At 38.1% G+C, this 18,419-nt stretch overlaps 3 protein-coding genes across 3 annotated transcripts in view; 1 reads left to right on the forward strand and 2 right to left on the reverse strand.

Annotated features, from left to right (window-relative positions):
- LOC134795538 (activating transcription factor of chaperone) overlaps positions 1-18,419 on the reverse strand; it is a 197,947-nt gene that overhangs the window by 107,538 nt on the left and 71,990 nt on the right. The gene's annotated exons all lie outside the window — the stretch shown is intronic.
- LOC134795526 (3-phosphoinositide-dependent protein kinase 1) overlaps positions 262-18,419 on the forward strand; it is a 152,074-nt gene continuing 133,916 nt past the window's right edge. The window contains exon 1 of the mRNA XM_063767414.1: positions 262-346. The gene's annotated coding sequence lies outside the window, so the exon portion shown is untranslated. The remainder of the gene's footprint in view (positions 347-18,419) is intronic.
- Positions 10,195-18,419, reverse strand: part of LOC134795895 (uncharacterized) — a 44,153-nt gene continuing 35,928 nt past the window's right edge. Inside the window, exon 2 of the mRNA XM_063767826.1 lies at positions 10,195-10,850. Within this exon, the coding sequence (XP_063623896.1) occupies positions 10,195-10,850 (656 nt within the window). The remainder of the gene's footprint in view (positions 10,851-18,419) is intronic.

Here is an 18,419-nt window from a genome sequence, read left to right on the forward strand (position 1 = left end):
CGCCTTTAATTAGTCGATATCCTAAAACCCTTGGGCCCAGAGTATTTGTCTAACTGCTTCTACATTATCTCTTGAAGATGAGCTTAGCATTGTAGGTACTTAGTTGATAATTTTCTATTCATCATTGAAAAACACGAGTCTAAGGAAAAAACATGATGTTTGTTCAAAGCTGGCTCGGCGCACAGGAAATCCACTTGTTATTTAGCTGAAACGATCTGTTATTTTTTCAATAATATTTAAATGAGTTTTCGGTTTCCTTAGGACGCCTTCAAACATTGGCAGATGGCCATTAAGGGCGGCGACTAGGCTGCTCGTGCACGTAACGAGGTCTTGATTGCGGAACAAGGTAAGAAGCACAGACACATATCTTTATAGACGTCGCATGTAACGCAATTTTGTCAAAGGCTAGTAAATATAGAAGACGAACAACCTCCATACAACGCTGCGTCATCACTATTGTGGCGCTAGTAACTATTTTTGCATTTCAGCTTAGTGTGTATAAAAACTGTCAGTTTACTGTTATGTCTGTTATTTAGGTCTTAACGTAAAAAAATTAGACTGGCCCGATCGCTGTCACAGGCACAAAAGTAAAAGAAAATATAATAGTATAGTTGTCGTGCATTGGCGTCGCTTGTAGGTATTTCCCCCACATCTATGTGCGAAGTTATATAGACATAACGTAGTCCAATTAAAAATGTTTTATACTTGTTTAAAATATGAAGTTTTTTAATTGTAAGTTAAAACGCTGCCAGTGGCAGCGCTCAGGCAAGTCCAGTCCAGGCAAGGCAAGTTTTAAGTGAAAGTTTTCATAATGCATAAAACTATAGAATGAAAAAATAAATTGATGAGGCACGCGAGGTATGGAATCTCTTTGTTTAATTAACTACTAATCCCCTTATTCATAAACGCGCTAAAAACCTCAATTAGCTAATAATCGTTAGTCCTTATCTGTCATTTTGACTTATGTATTTGTAAGAAAGGGATAAAATATAATTAACTAAATCAGTCCCGTAAAGTTTTATGAATAAGGGCGTTACTCTCTGCCAAGCTTGCTCATTCTTTAGTGATGTAGTTATTGATGTTATATTAGGAAGTTTTAATCATTAGTTAGGCAAAATGGTTTACCACTATCGGAAAAGTAAAAATAAATTGGTACCTAATAAAACTAATAACTTCCTAAATAAATTTTGGTCATATTTAATACTAGCGACCGGCCCCGGCTTCGGACGGGTTATACAAAACCTCAACAAATTATACATCTAAACCTTCCTCAAAGTGAAAACCGCATGAATATCCGTTCAGGAGTTTTTGTGTTTATCGCGAACATACATACAAACAGACAGACGCGGCGGGGGATTTTATTTTATGAGGCGTAGTGACTAGCTTCTGCCTGCGCCTACGTCTGCTTAGAATTAGTATTTCTATATCCCACTTTTATATTAAATTCCACTCCCCTTTTTACTCCTACGATCATCCCTTTTGGGGTGATTTCCGTGATAAAAAGTATGCAATGTCCTTTCCTGGGATTCAAACTAAGTGTCTACCAAATTTCATCTAAGTCGGTTCGGTAGTTTATCTAAGCGTGAAAACAGACAAACAGAGTTAGGTACTAAATGGCGTTAATATGTATTAATATTTAACAAGTTAACACATATCAGTGGACGAATAATGATCAAAGTTAAATGGAGTTCTAACAGGTTTAATCTTCTGTCGAAAGATGGCAGTAAATGTACTGTAGCTAGATAATTTACCATGACAGTAACTCTCTCAAATTCTCTTTGGTACCTAATATAACATTGCATTGTCATATTTATCAACGAAATTACGTAAATGAAATTCAGATCAAACCGAAACTGGGAATTACTCGTAATTTAAATTTAATACGCCACGACACACCGGGGCGGGTGAAAGTAAATAATAAAGCAACATATTTATATGTCTGTGGTAAGAAACATCGCCTAGTAGGGCAACTGGGTCGGCCGCTTCTAAAAACGCGATGTAAACACGATGATTCACTCTGTTTGTGCAGCTGACTTTCCTCCCCGTTACTTGCGTTGCGTGCATTCCTTTGCGTAACGCATGTTTCAACATTCATGAATACGCCTGACTGATGAATGATCCGCTCTTGCAAGTAAATAACTTTATTCTCGTTAACATCGTAGTGCATTTTGTAAATTGACAGTTGTAAAGCAAAAGGTACCTTGCTTATTTATGACTGCCAATAAGGTCATGTCATAGATGTCATGGATGCAATTCGAAATCACATTTATCGACAACTGACCTAACTATACCTTTTATTACCTTTGCATCTTTTGCCCCGAAAACGTCCCATGTATCACAATAATAGTGTCAAATCAATCGTTTTAATTTTATAGAATGATTATATTATTAAATAAACACTTACACTTATTAAATAAAATAAGCCATTTTCATCTGGCACCGTTGCAAATGTCCGTTTGTAATCTTTCCAGTGTAATTACTGTAATTATCTCTCACAGTTTGTTTATTTGAAAATGACATTGTAGCAAACAATAACAAAAACTGTTTAACACAGAAGTAAATTCAAGATAAATATTAAATTACTTCTATAAGTTGAAATAAAGTTACAACATAGTTGAAATTACGAAGTTGACGCTGTAGCAATTGTTAACAGTTGTTTGGGGGTAACCTTCAGGGGCTACCTACCTATAATGGTGTTTACAAACACAGTAACGAGTGTTGTGAAATTACTGTCGCGTCACGATGATAAATCTGATGACACCAAAACTGTTCACAGTAATACAGTTTGAATAGTTAAAATTAGTAAGGGCGCTGTTATTTCCTTGTTTACTATACTGGGTTTAACCAGTGGTATATTACCGTTAATCGTGTTTGTTTTGTTTGCCTATGCCATTAGTTTGAAAAGTTCGGAAAGGTTATCCTTAAACTTGTTTGTTTGCTTTTCGCTTTGTAATTATCTACCTATTTATATATTAACATATGTACTTACATAGCTATCGAAATTGGAAACCCTAACTATGAAGTATGTAAAAAATAAAAATCGTGTCGGATTAGGAAACCGCTGTATTGATTAGATTTTATCAACTAGTAATTACGTTATGACTATTTCAATATACTTTTGTATTGTTTGTACATATATATCGTATTCATGTATAAAATAATAAAATACAGGAACAGAATTTCGCGATAAGAAATATTTCCTAAGCCTTTCCCCATTAAACGTGTCACGTTTCGTTTTACCGTGCAAACAACAAAAACGAGGTAAAGGTAACTAAGAAGTGAAACTTAGAGAGCTTGCGATGACGACCGCGCGCGGAATGCGAGCGCGTTGCGCAACGTGTTTTGACGGCGCGGGTGTTGCTTCACTGCGTTATACAAACAACGCGCCTACTCCATCACCTCCGCTGCACTGCTGCACTACTTTAATGTTGTGAAATATGTTTTGATTTTATTAATCAGGCCGCTCTCCTTGTTTCGTGTAAATATTAATATTTATCTAGTAGATGGAGTGTTATTTCAAGGAAAGTATGGATAGACACAAATAACAATATAATATGTCCTTATTTGGGATTGGGACCGGGATGTTGAGAAGGCTTAGGGTACTTTCCTGATTGTAGATCGATGTCATTCATAGCTTTGACCAGGTTGCCGTCTCGCCTGAACTCTTACGAGAATGGGGAAAAGGAAAGAAAAACTTTATCAGAATGTTTTCGTTTCATAATGGGGTTAGTCCTCCTGACATTAATTGCTTCGTTGCACGTACAACGTACCTAACCAATTAAAATCGCAGCGTAATCGGTTCTGTTTGTTTACATTTTAAGACGAATGAAACGCTTATTTTACTCAAACTTTCAAATTTACGCTTTCGATTTTGAATGAATTGTTGGATATTAATAATTGGCTTGATCTCAGCGGTATGTCGGCAGCTGTGTTCTAATTATAATTAACAGTAGGTACGCTGACCTTTCATCTGAGACTTAATTTTAGTTACGCAAGAGTGCGGTACACGGTCAATCGTCAACACACGACACGAGCAAAGACAGCCGGCTCAATTATAAACAATTTGGAGGTGGCAATCTGTTTGTATAATTGCTTTCTGGGCATATCTCTTTGTATATTGTATATGACACCGTAAGATTGTGAACCCGTTAGTTTATAATCTAACGTAGGTTAGGTTAGATTGTAATCTCCCTACCGTCAGTTTATAATTTAACTAGCGATATTATAAACTGACGAGTGTTTACAATTTTACGGTGACATATACACGGTTTAAGCATTTAAGCAGAATGGTAATAAATATTTACTTTATATTTTTACTAAAGCATTTCGCTTCGTCGCACCTATCGCGTATGAGTATAGTGTAGGATTACAAGTTAAATTTAATTGTTTTATACCAATATTTAAATGATAATAATAAAACAGGGTGATTTTTATCTCATTAAACGATTTTAAAATTATCTAGTTGATAATTGCATCTGTTGACGTGACGTCAGGATATGTAGCACCAAAAACACTTCTGTAGGGCTACCGCCAATACCGAAAATCGTCAATTGCGGGCATTTTTCTCTGTCACTCTAATTACGCCTTCATTGGAGTAAAAGAGTAAGATCCCCGCAATTTGCGAATTTCGGTTTTCGCGGTAGCCCCTCTGATCTGACGTTTTATAAAGACTTAAAAGACTTTGACTTACGCGTAATTACCGCGGTAATTTATTTGACTGTAGGGAACTATTTACAGTGGTTGCGATTGTGTTATATTTCATTTAGAATAAGAGTGCAAGACGATTTTTATTTACCGCCAGACTGACACAATACCTGAAACAGTCTCACCTTACTTTTCACTCGTGTTTATTGGGACACTCGTTGCGCAATGTCGTGTAAATGTGACCATGGAGGAGATCTGTTCTAATATCCACGTAATTGTTTCCTTACTCACCTTACTGACTAAGGGCAACTTATTGCGTTGTATGCCAACTGACATTGAACTGACGTTAATGCCGTAGAGGCGTAATTTTATTTTAAGACGTTGGTAGGTCTTCGTAGTTTAATACGGCGCATTAGTCTAGCTTGTCGATGCATTAGGCCAGTATTTAGTCTATTCTGTCTATTACAAACATCAATGTTGCAATGCCAATCGAAATATGTCATGCGTTGGTTTGGTAAGGCGCGTTAGTGGGTCGGCTACCAACTGGCGAACCATTCAGATCCGGCTGCTGCAAGTAGGTATAGTAGGGTTACCAAAAAAAAAGTCCCCTCTGATTTTTGAACACTTTTCCCTTTAAGTAATTTTCAAAAAGGTTGTCAATGCGTTGTCTTATGACCAACATATGACATATGATATTTCTAGACATATCAAACGACTGATTGGCTTACATCAAAGAATGCAATGTAACAACATAATTATTATTAGTAAATAAGATGTATGTTTGGATAGGCAATAAAAACAATTCAGGTTAACAGTGAATTTCTAAAGTTTTCCAGTATTATCGTATTCCGGCCGCGGCCCTAACCTAAGAAGTCGAGAAAATGGTCTTAGGGCTCATTTAGACGATGCGAGAACTCGTATGCGAGTTTCATTACATTGCGGTTTTTGATCGGTCTGTTGAATTGGACGTAACAAACAGTCCGCAATGTAACTAAAATCGCATGCGAGTTCGCGCGCCGTCTAAATCAGCCCTTAATCTTTGCCACTGCCCTAACCTGTACACAGAAAAAAAATAGTTCTCCAGCCAAGTAAATACCTACTCTTGTGTCAAGATATTTTGTGTTTCCTATATAAGGAAACAATGAAATTCTTGCGTCAAGATATAAAATGTTTCAACGTTTATTATTTAATCTAAAAAATTCAATACTTTAGTCTTTATCCGAGCTACTCACCAAGAGCGTTTGCGTTTTGTTTTATGTATTATATTTTTTTAATTGAACCTAATCTTAGTGCAATACTTAAAGAATTTGTGCCAAGAAACTTTGTTTCTTGGGGTGAGATACAAATTAATTGAATTGAGAATTATAGTTCTCCATAAAAACAAGAAAAAGCGTTGGTTCAAGAGTACGTTACTCAATGTAAAATATGATATTATTTATATCTAGAGCTGAAATTTCTTAGTGCAAAGTTTAGTATGTCTTGAAAAAAGAATTAATTTTCTAAAACCAATATGATTTTCGTGATTCGTTGAAGATGTAATGTTTATAGTTCTAAACTAAACTATAAGAAAAGCACTCTTGTTGACTATACAATAATGTAATAAATTCAATAGAGGTACAACTGTTTTAAAAGCTTGACAATATTAAGTACCGGCCAGACGTCATGATTCTCGGAAAAATCTTAACACCGAGAACTAGGATTTTCAACACACGGTACAGCGTCATCTAGCAGGCAATTTGACAACTTAAATTAACTTCTTGCAATTAAACCAAAATCTCAAAGCAAAAGTTTGGTGCTTCTTCTTTAAAATAGCTTTGGCTTTTGACTATAGGTTGAAAACATCAAACCAAGAATTAATCGCACTTGTATAAAAACTCAAAGTCTCAAAGGAAAATTTTGGTACTTCTTCTTTGAAATAGCTTTGGCTCTTGACTGTATATTGAACACATTAAACCAAGAATTTATCGCTCTTGTCTTAAAACTTGAAAGACTCAAAGGAACATTTTGGTGCTTCTTCTTTGAAATAGCTTTGGTTCTTGACTGTAGGTAGAAAACATCAAACCAAGAATTTATCGCTCTTGTCTAAAAACTTAAAAGACTCAAAGCAAAAATTTGGTGCTTCTTCTTTGAAATAGCTTTGGTTCTTGACTGTAGGTTGAAAACATCAAACCAAGAATTAATCGCTCTTGTCTAAGAACGTAAAAGTCTCAAAGGATAATTTTGGTGCTTCTTCTTTGGAATTGGGTAATATTTTTTGGTTTGATGAAGAGTTACTCAATCTAAAACCGTTTTTTAAGAGCGTGCAATATCTCTTGTTAGACGTTTTTTTATTGCGGCGAATAATTAATATTTTAACTCAAATCACTACCATTAGCTTTAAAAACGTGTAAACGTAAAACTAAATAATTTTTATTCTTCTTCAAAAAATCATGATCTAGTTAACTCAAGACGTATTTATTGGACTGAGCAATTTATTACTTTCTTTAAGCAACCGTGCGCAAGAGAGTTTAGCGTTTTGAATTAAGATATCTTTTTTATCTGTGTAGCCTCGCCAATCGCTCGAAAATCCTCGCCAGGAAAAATTGTGATGTTTGGTAACCCTAAGTCCGTGTGGACAGGCCGCCAGCCTTGCCGCGAGCGGTGTTTTTGCAAAACAAACCGTTACGACATCACACAGGCTATTGCCTGCCTTATTCTCATCGAGCCGAGAGAATAAATTGCAATAAAAACGACTCATGCAATTTTCTCTTCCTTCACCGACAAGGTGAACACTTCACGGTTGTTTATTCACACCAGAATATAGACTGTTTTTGTGCGAAGACTTATCTTCGTTTTCTTCGTTTTCACTTTCTATTCTACATACAATACGATGTGTAATACAAACACCTACGCATAAAAATCACGGAGAGATACATCTGAGTGATTATAAAAAAAATTTTCTTACCCTGGAGTTTACATCACAGAATATGACTTTATTGCGTTATTACCACTCAGAATCGTGGAGGTAATTTGGGCCATTTTTTATGCTTCAGTATTTTAAATGCTAGTGATTCTGAATGAGAGGATCCAAAAAGTCAAAGATCTGTGAAAAAATAGGTTCTGTGAAAAAATAGGTTACGACATTTTTTAAACTACATACTTGTTTTTATTTACGAAGTTTTTTTCCCATATCGGAATATTTCATTACAGACATTTGTCTTTCAGACAACTTTCTGCAATTACACGAATCAAAAATGCAATAATACAGAGTGTTTTAATTTACACACATCACAATCAGAAGTGAAGCTCCACTGTTCTTAAGTTTCAATGACAAGTTTTATCGTTTTCCATATGTGTATTTTTTCAATGATGTTTTAGAGCACTTACATACGTATGTGTAACAGACGTAATATACATGTCGGCGGCCGATCGTAAGATCAGGCAGATCGTAATGTTCCTGTGTAATGTTTTGACGATAGTCACATTAACTCAATACTTAGATAGGTAGGATAGGTTCGTTAGGTTGCTTCAGATGCCCGAAGGGCAAACTGCCCAGAAATAGGAGCCCCGCGTAGCGGGGCTCCGTCGACTCAGGGAAGGAGTCAAAGATTTTCACGTTTCACGATATGCCTAGGAATTTCACGATATGCCTGATCTTACGATCGGCCGCCGACATACACACGCTGATCTTGTATTGCCAATCACGTCAGAGCTATATAACTGGATTACTGGACTAGAAATGAACATGGCAAGGACGTTCGACGTTTTCCGTGTTGGCGATCAATAAAAATCACTCACGCATTGACCTGTATTACGTCTATCTTCATGCACCCTCAAAACATGTTAAAGTATGCTATATGACGAAGCATACATATGTGTCAACTATCTATATTTATTGACTTTAATCAATGAAAACATACGTGATGTTACTTAAGCCATTTATCACGTCACATGACGAATTGTTCTCTTATTAGAAACTTCCTGTAACGCAATTTGCACTGCCTTTGTTTTAAGCTAGCTTTAGATTCTTTTCACCTGAGGTTTTATTCGAATCGTCCACCGAGTGTAGGAGAGTCAAACGCTCAGTACCAACATAGCGCTCTTCGATGAAGCACATTTGTTATGGATGTCGAGTTCATAATAACACTGGTTTTTCCTTAGTGAATGCTGTACACAGGTTGGGCATTATTTACACGTAGAGGTAGTTTCACGTCGGGTGCAGCGTTGGCGCCGACTCGGTCTCACTGCTATGTGGGCTAAGGTCGCAGGCGTGCATTTTTCATTAAACCTACTTAGGCGGCGCACAAAACAAACGTCATGAATTGCTTCAAGTTTCTCACGATTTATCTAATAACGTCAAAATTTGTTGTGTAGATATAGGATTTCATGACAAGGACGTTTAATTTGTTCACTACTGTTCTGTTTTTTATGTTACGAGCTAATAGCTCGAAAAGTGCCCTTACAATAAAACGGCAACTTTTAACTTACGAGTGCTGATGCGCACTTCAGCCACATCAAAAATACGAAAATACTCAAAAGTTTACGTTTCTATATTAAATTCAACATAAACCGGGAGTTTTATAACAAAACAAGTTGCTTTTGAGGGCTATAACTTGCAACAGTGTCGTGTACTTACATACACTTATGGACAAAACGCAGAAAAAAAAGTTTAATTACTAATTTTGAAATACTTTAGGTTTACGATTACCTATGCTATGCCGAGGTATGAAACAATGCGGAACTCGAATGACTAGTAGTTCTGCAGGCGGCATAGGTATTCGGTGCTGGCGCTGGCTCGAGGCCAGGGGTAGGGGGTAGATTGCAATAAGATGCGGCTGCGCCTTGGCATTTATAGTTGGGGAGCTAAAGAGGGGATTTTTGTGGTTAACTACTCGAGCGCGTCAGATAAAGATATGAGTGATATCTTGCTACCCCGTGTAGTCTACCTTTAACCCTTTTAGCCATCTATGTTCAGCCCTTGGTTGGTGGGGGGGTTCAACAAATTGTTAAGCAGATTGTGGATTTGGTCATATTAGTCCAAATTAACGCTATAGTGTGCTATTACTAAATCTGATAATTATAAGCACGCATTTCCTTAATCTGACGGTTACAATGTAAAAATTAGGTGTCAAACTTGTGTCCGTCAGATTAAGAAAATGCCTACAAATAAGTGTTATATTTATATGTATTAAGTTATAGAAAAAATATAGCACTAACGTGGACAAAAACGACCAAACCCACAAACTCCTTAACGATATTTTAACCCTTTTTTTTGATGACCCAGGGGGAATCCTTTATGGATCCCACTGGTCCGGGAGAAGCTCAGGGTATGTCCGACTTCCACGGACTAAACCCCCTGGGGTGTTCCGCCGCGCGCTTTGTTGGCGGGGTTACGGGAACTCGATTGTAGACCTCCGATACCCCGTCGGCGTTGCTCTTGCGAGCCCATCATTTGGGGCTGCTCTAGCAGCTTACTCCGCTGAAGGCACCTCGGAACACTTGAGGGCCTTCCAGCTCGAAACCTCTTTAGGCGAGTGATGGAACTCCCGACCCATTACCCGCAGGTTCCCGTTAAGGCGGCATTATCCTTGCTGTGAAGGCTCTTCTCCGCCTACCTGGCCTCCTTCGGCGCTGAGGAAGCGAGTTCGCGTCGTCCTCGCGCGATCGTTCTGCGGCATCCTTTTGTGTCAGAACGGTGACGCTAAAGGAAGCCACTGCCGCCCATGCCTCCTCACTGCTGATCATACGGCGTATTAGCGCCGGCAGTGAGAGGTCTCTTCCCACAGCCGCGGCCAGGGCAGCGCGAGGCTCCGTCCACGCAGGGCATATCTCGCGCGTGTGTTGGGCCGTGTCCACGGCTCTTCCATCACAATGGTGGCACACTGTCGTCGGCTCTCTTCCCACCCTCTCACGCAGGTACCAGCCGAAGCAGCCGTGCCCCGTCAGGAGCTGTGTGAGGTGGAAGGAGGGTACACCGTGCTTGCGTTCGACCCATTCTTTCAGAACGGGCCGAACAGCGGCCACCAGGTCCCGGCTAGCTCCCGGGATCTCCAGACGCTCCGACCATTTTTCATAGAGCACCTCTCGTGCTTCTTCCCGCCACTTGCGAACTTCTTGAGGGGCGGGCCAGTTTTCCTCCCTCCTTGCTGCTAGCACCCGCCACTGAACCTTGGCTTCAAGGTCCCAAGGCGGGCTCCCGGCTAACGATATTTTAACCCTCCACCAACCTCCCGAAAAAAAAAATGTAGACGCTTTCCGGCTCACTGGAAAAAAAACTTTATATAACAATTTTTTCTTCTTATCATCTAATATTTCGATTCCAATAGGTCTGTACGACGCTCGAGTAACTACACATTTAGCATCGTCGGCTCCCCAACTATTAGGTCAGGCATGTTAGCACATTGTAGGATTTTGCTTTGATAATACTTTCCGCTGTCTCTCGTTTTTTTTTTGGTAAAAAGTGATACTTTACTATTCGGTACTACATATTATAAATAACGAAGAAGTTTTTTTTTTTTTTTTTTTTTTTTTTTTTTTTTACTTTATTCATGTAGGCCTAGCAACAAGCTCTTATGAATCGTAATTAATCTTAATCTAATTATCAGAGCAATTTATTGATGTTAATATTATTCCATAATAAAATTGGATTATTATACATATCAAATTTAACACTAAAAATTTCACAAAAGGATCGTCAAACATTAAAAAGATTGTATAAAAAAATACTAGTCTAGAATTTCTAGAATAAAATCTAAATGTCAAAAAAAAGCATAAGTGACAAAAGAAGTAGATAGTATTACATCGGAATATCCATTTCCTCATCAATAATCAAATATACCTAATAAATAAATAATCATTTCGAATAACAATTAATCCCACGTTGTAATATCATTCATGTAGTCTTGTGTGGTATAATAAGCTTTAGAAATAAGTTTACGCTTTACATAATTCTTAAATTTATTAATAGATAATTCAGTAATATGGTTTGGAAGTTTATTATAAAATCTTACACAATTACCCATGAATGATTTTTTAATTTTATGGAGCCGAGTGAAGGGCACTGCGAGCTTATGTTTATTTCTAGTATTAATATTATGAATTTCACAATTTTTCCTAAAATTTACAATATTTTTATGTACGTACAGAATATTCTCATAAATGTATTGACAGTGCACTGTCATTATGTCAATTTCCTTAAATTTATCTCTAAGTGAGTCTCTATGGTTCATTTTGTATATTGCTCGAATAGCCCTCTTCTGCAGAACAAAAATGGTATTTATCTCTGAAGCACCGCCCCACAGTAAAATACCATATGCCATAATGCTATGGAAGTAACTAAAATATACTAATCGAGCTGTTTTCACATCAGTTAACTGACGGATTTTGCTCACTGCAAAAGCTGCAGAGCTCTTTTTTTTATCTAATCTTTAGTTTGACTTCAGAGTATTCGCAAATCCTTTAATTATGCTTTAATAAAAAATTTGAATTAGCACCAAATCGTTGTGATAAGTAATTATTTAATAGGTAGGGTAAATCTATATCTCGATCCTTTTTGGTAGTGCCGTAAATCATGTATTTACTTACTATTTTTATGTAGCCAGAAATTAAATATCAACTGGCAAATTCAGCAAGATATATTTATGCGATTTTAGCGTGTATTGTTAAAAAAAAAGATATTAGGTATCACAGAAATCGATGCGAAGGCTGTTAATGTATAAGCGATAAAAGTGGATCAGTGGAACAGCTAGGGGCTAGCTTGGCTCGGTGAGGGGCTGGATCAATCGCAGCGCCGTGCAGGGCCGCTGCGCGGTGCATGAATCACCTACTCGTATTTTGGGCCCGCCCGCAGACGCCGAATGTAGGTCACCCGTTCGCAATGGTTTGTTTGGGTCCCCCAAATTAGAGTGTGATAATAATACGACAACCTTTGCGTGCTGCGTCGGTGCCGCTACGCTCAACGTCCAAGCTATTTCTGTCGACGTCTTAAAACGCATTATGTTATGACTCGTACCTGTCCTCACTTTGATATATACTATTTATAGTCGATGGAATCGGAATAAATATTAGTCTCTGTAATCTATTTTACATTTCCATATGTACATCTTGGCATATGTACATGTTTATTAAGAGAAACATAATAGACAGCCGTGGAACACCTCAATCTTATAAAAGATAGTCCGAAAATCACGGTATACACATTAACCAGTAGGTATTTAATTTCCTAGGTCCTAGTCTACGTATTCTTCCTATATAGTGTGTAGCTTTCAAATAGAGCTCGACGGCTAATCCTATTGTCTATTGTTAAGTAAAACCGCACGTGCTACTTACCTGCAAAAAAGAGTCTTAATTATTCTATTTGGCACCTGAGCGCGGGCTAGTCCAACGCTCAAAAAACCAGTGTAGGTGCGCTCTCCGATAACGCGCCTTTGTTACGCATCTCGATGACACATTTTAGACTGGTTCTGTAGCGTTCGACTCGCCAGCACTCAGTAACCGAAGTACGTATTTTGACATTGGAAATGTCTTTTCGTTCGCTCCAGTATACGGTCCGATTTCACGAAAAAGTGCGATCCCCTTATATCTCGGAAAGTTGTGAAGATATGATATTAAAAAATAGGCTCAAAAGACGCATAATCACGAGAGCTGTAAGGTGCAAAAATAATTATTCGAGAAAGTCAAAAACAAAAAAAGTTATGGTCGAAATAGTGAAAATAAAATTCAATTTTTTCCGAATTTTAGATTTTGGTGCTCGATAATTTGGAAACGAAGAATGATATTAAAAATTTGACAAAAACGGCTCTGGACAATTTAGTCAGCTACAATTTGAGCCTAAAACAAAGACGATCGGGTTAAGGGTTTGCCCTGTAGCCTAACCTTAAAATAGTCAAAAAGTCAGAACGACATTTTTCACAGGACATTTATGACTTCATGTTTCGCAGAGTTCGTTATCGGTGTTTGTTGTGAAAAAAGAGGGAGAGGGAGAGGGAGAGGGAGAGGGAGAGGGAGAGGGAGAGGGAGAGGGAGAGACACAAAATAAAAACTGCCACGAAATGGTCTCACCTCAGCATGTTGCTGGCGGCTGCTAGCAGATAGCTGATGCTGAACCCTGGCAGTACCTAGTGGAGCTCGGGTTTAATACAACATAAACACACGCTGTACCTAAAGGAACTCAAGTTTGTTGCAACATAGGCACACGCTGTTTTGGTCATCCCACTCGTCTTGATGAGCACTTAGGAGAGTAGTACCCAAGATAGAGCTGATGCTGAACCCTGGTTGTACCTAGCGGAACTCAGGTTTGGTGCAACATAGGCACACGCTGTTTTGGACACCCGATTCGTCATGATGAGCATTACCCAAGATAGCTGATGCTGAACCCTGGTAGTACCTATTGGAACTCAGGTTTGGTGCAACATAGACAAACGCTGTTATGGTCATCTCTCGTCGCGTCAAACTGCTGTCAAGAAAATTTCATATCTTGCAGCAAATGGGCCGCTGCCGATCACCACTTCTCGAGTTGACTAGGGATTTGCCGTGTAATAATTTTCTTGTACTTTGAACATTAATATATCCTGCTTATTCATCGAAAAATGAAATATGTACCTATACTTATGCGCCACGGCGACAATTATTCAAACTTGGATACGCGTGTGGAAATTTTGCAATTTGTTTGTTCACATGCGTTATGTCCAGGATACTTGTGTTAGTCTAAGAATAAAATAATTATCATTCAACGTTGTAGTTTTATTTTGTAACTTTTTCCTTATCCAGACTTTCTCGTCGCTCAGCGACAATATTTTTTCGAATTCCGTAGATTCATTTCCAATGTGCTCGATAGTCGTGTGAGGCACGAAATCTGTGATTTTTTTTTTATGCAGGTGGTTGTGGCACGTGGCACGAGCGGTTTTACTTAACAATAGACAATAGGATTAGCCGTCGAGCTCTATTTGAAAGCTACACACTATACCTACATACATAATTTCTTAAGAATTAAGTCAGGTTTGAATGTAGCAATTTTGAATCCGGTTGAAATATTGAACCAATGAGTGCGGTGCAGTGTGCAGGGCGCTGAATATAGGTCATTCGCTCAGTGGCCTTTGTTTGGGTCCCGCATATTGATCTAGTCGGCCTAGTGACGGCTATTGTGCGCACGCAGCTTATACTGATCGTAAAAGGTCGCCGGGGCAATTGCGGTGTCTCGTCAGGTTTTTTTCAGGCAGCCCTCGAGTATCAGTTATCTCTCGTAGTCTTAACCAGCCATAATTTTATTCCAAAGAAGCGTAAGCTGTTTCTAAGGACTTCTTAGGGCCTTTTAGCTAGAGATGTCGACTATGAATCCACATACTGAATATGATAGTTGTAAATACTGATTTATAACGATATTGATATTACCAAAGACATATGTAACTCGTAAAAAAACGTGCCTCGGAAGTCAAGAAAAAGTCATTCTTGGACAGATGGCGCATACACCTTTGGCCTATCCTCGGCTAGATGGCGGTGACGACACCGTTTCATATTTAATAATTTTAACACATACCTATCAATGGAACATGGGTCAAAATGATATAAAAATAATAAAATCATTTATCCAAATATATTATTTTTTTGATAGTTTTATACGTTTTCATTTTGAGTTTTAGTCGTGTGTCGATAGATGGCAGTAAATTTCCTGTGACTACAAAATTTACTATGAAAGGACCCCTCTATACTATATATTCTCTTTGATATTACTAATCTTAAAGCCGACCACTGACTAACAGTCCGCCGGACGATATCGGCCGGTCAGTTGTTCGGAGCTGTCAAATTTTTGTTCTAACTGACAGGCCGATATCGTCCGGCGGCCTGTTAGTCAGTGGTCGGCTTAATGAGCTACAATTTACTATCGTGAAAAGATTGACAGTTCACTATAGGATGACAGCTTCCGCTTTGATGTAAATATGTACATTCACCTTACGAATTTGATATAAATAGGTAAGTTAACGCTTATAATTTATAATATAGATACGTTGTTTGTGCGTGATGCAACTCGTGCAATTCAATGAGCTTCGAATAGTATAGCTTGACATATCGCCGACTCCATACAACTAGGATTACATCTGCCATATTGCGAGTTACCTGTAAACCATATGTAAGTAGTTGTAGGAATTGTAGGCATCACGTATTCATGTACTCTCTTTTTACTCAGGCTGTTCTACTCCATGACAGCAGAAGTACTGAACAGACGATACCTATACATAAACTTTTCCTTGTAAACGAATAATCATCAAGCTTTGTTTACCAAAATATTTATCGTAATTATCTAATCGAGGGAAGCATTCTTACACACAGAGCATTGCATGACTCGGCATCAGATAAGTGTGTTATGTGGCTCATGGTTCGTGGATAAGTATTAGCGCCCCGAAGGCCCGAGTGTGACCCAGTGGCAAGTAGGCCACGGCTACGAGCGCCGTCGCTATATACTCACTCATTACTGTTGTCATATTTTACTACGAGTCCATCTAGCGTGCATAAATTACTCTAGGCGCGAACGAAACAGGTGAAACATTATGTTTCGTGTAATTGTGGTTGTTTTACAGAATCTTCTCTTAGTTTGAGTCTACTTCTTACTTACCTACTTGTACTACAAGTCCATTTCGCGTAGTAAGGGGTCATCCATTAATTACGTCACACGAATTTCTAGGTTTTTTGACCCCTCACATTTTGCAAACCCCTCCCCCTAGTGTGACGTCACATTTTTTCTACGAAATCGCCAAATCGAATTAAGTAAGTACCTAAGTATTATTAATATTTTATCAAAATATTTTTGACGATATAAATATTAGTAATTTTATAACCCAAAACTGCTTAGGAAAGAAAATTAAAAGAATAAAAACGATTATCGTTTTAAAAACTTGTTATTTAAATGTACAGCGAATAAAATAATTAAGTAAAAAAAAATAATTCGGTTACTGATGAAGTTAAAGTGACGTCACAAAGTTTGTGTCTCCACCCTCCCCCATGTCACAATATGTCACATTTTCTTGACCCCCTCACTCCCCCTAAACGTGTGACGTAATTAATGGATGACCCCTAATAAAGTACTGCAAGTTAAATAAATGATCATTTTCGTCAGTACTTAGATGTTATGCATGCAGTGTTGTGAATAACGCTTATTTTTAGGATTAAAGACTCGAGCCCTCAAGACTCGTAATTCTTGAAGACTGGGCTATATTTGAGAATTGTATTTATTTATTTATTTTACGCGTATCGTCTTTGCCGCCTTTGAGGCGTAAAGCCTCGAGAGTCTTAAGGGTTCGAGTCTGTAAGCCTCGAAATGAGCGTTATTCACAACACTATATGCATGATTCCCAATTAAACCCCACCGACTCCTAAAAATCAGATAATTTCAATTCAAGTGCACCTTGTCTACAGACTGATATTTATTTATCATGGCAAGTTTTTATTTGCGGGCGACTATAGAAGATATATACCGGTGTGTAATATCCACAAGTTCCACAACACAAGCATTATTTATTGAGCTTACTGTGGTAGTAGGCCGATTGGAGTAATATTATCCCACAATTTTTATTTTTATTTATTTAAGACGAAAGTGGACGACGTACAAACGTAGTCCCCATTTTCCTCCCTGGATATTAACTTTATGGAAATATTTTAACACAATTTTATGTTTTCGTTTGTTTTTATTCGAATTTTCTAATTATTAGGGTTAAAGCTTTTAAATTTTTATATGACATTTGTTGTTCGCTATAATGTTATAATATACATATAATAAAATAAAAAATACCGAAAAAAGTCAAACGAAGAGCATGTTAGCTATGATTTATGTACATCGAATTGTGTAAAAATATTTCCCATAATATCAATGTCCGGGGAGGAAAATAAGGACTGCGTTTGTTTGTATGCAGAAGTGGTCGTCCACTATCCCTCTTCACTAACCGGTTTGATGATGGGTTCTGTAAAAGCAGCAGCTTAAGATAGTAATAAAGGCCGGATTCCACGAGTGTGCGGCACAAGCATTTTCAGTACAAAAATGCTTGTGCTGCACAGTGCCGCACGCTGGTGGAATCCCGCCTTTATACATACACAAGTGAAGCACTGAATCGATAACAATTGAAAGCAGTTAATTTTGAAACTATTATGCTGTAAGTACCTAATTCATTTCATTCACGTGTCTAATAGATTATAAATATTATTCAGCTTTGTGAGGTGTTAACTAGAGATCAAACTCAAAATTTAAATTCATAATCCTAATTTAATGTAAGGCAGCGAAACCGCTGTTTCCTTGATCTCCAGTTTTTATGAACGTATTTTTCTTCACAGAAGCGGAAGTATTTTTCGACAGCAGGGAACAAAATTAAATTTGCTCCCTGCTGTCAAATTTTATACTTTTAAACAGCATTTCATGCCCCGGATACCAGGTTTATTAGCCTGATGTAGTCGTGTAAAATTAAATACTCTTTTCAGTTGGTGTGAAGGTGTAGGTACATAATGTTGTTGGGATGGGCTATAACTGCTGATGTAAGACAGGTTATACAAATATGTACTAGTTATATCTCTGCCGTTGAGTACCTGATCACGTTGAACACACAGGCAGTAAACACGCTGTTTCGTAATGTTATGAAATAGACTGCAATCAAGTTCATAACGGGCCTTGCTGTTTATGTAGGCCACACTGCAGAGCGCATCGTCTGCCAAGTACGCGCTCGCGCCTGCGCCGCGCCGCCAGGCCAGTACACCCTCTCGCCCCCATTCTCAAACGTTCGATAGCGTTACGTAGCGTCTACGTGAAACGTAAGCCT

The sequence above is a fragment of the Cydia splendana genome, chromosome 12 (assembly GCF_910591565.1).
Source record: "Cydia splendana chromosome 12, ilCydSple1.2, whole genome shotgun sequence".
In the NCBI taxonomy this organism is placed as follows: Eukaryota; Metazoa; Arthropoda; class Insecta; order Lepidoptera; family Tortricidae; genus Cydia; species Cydia splendana.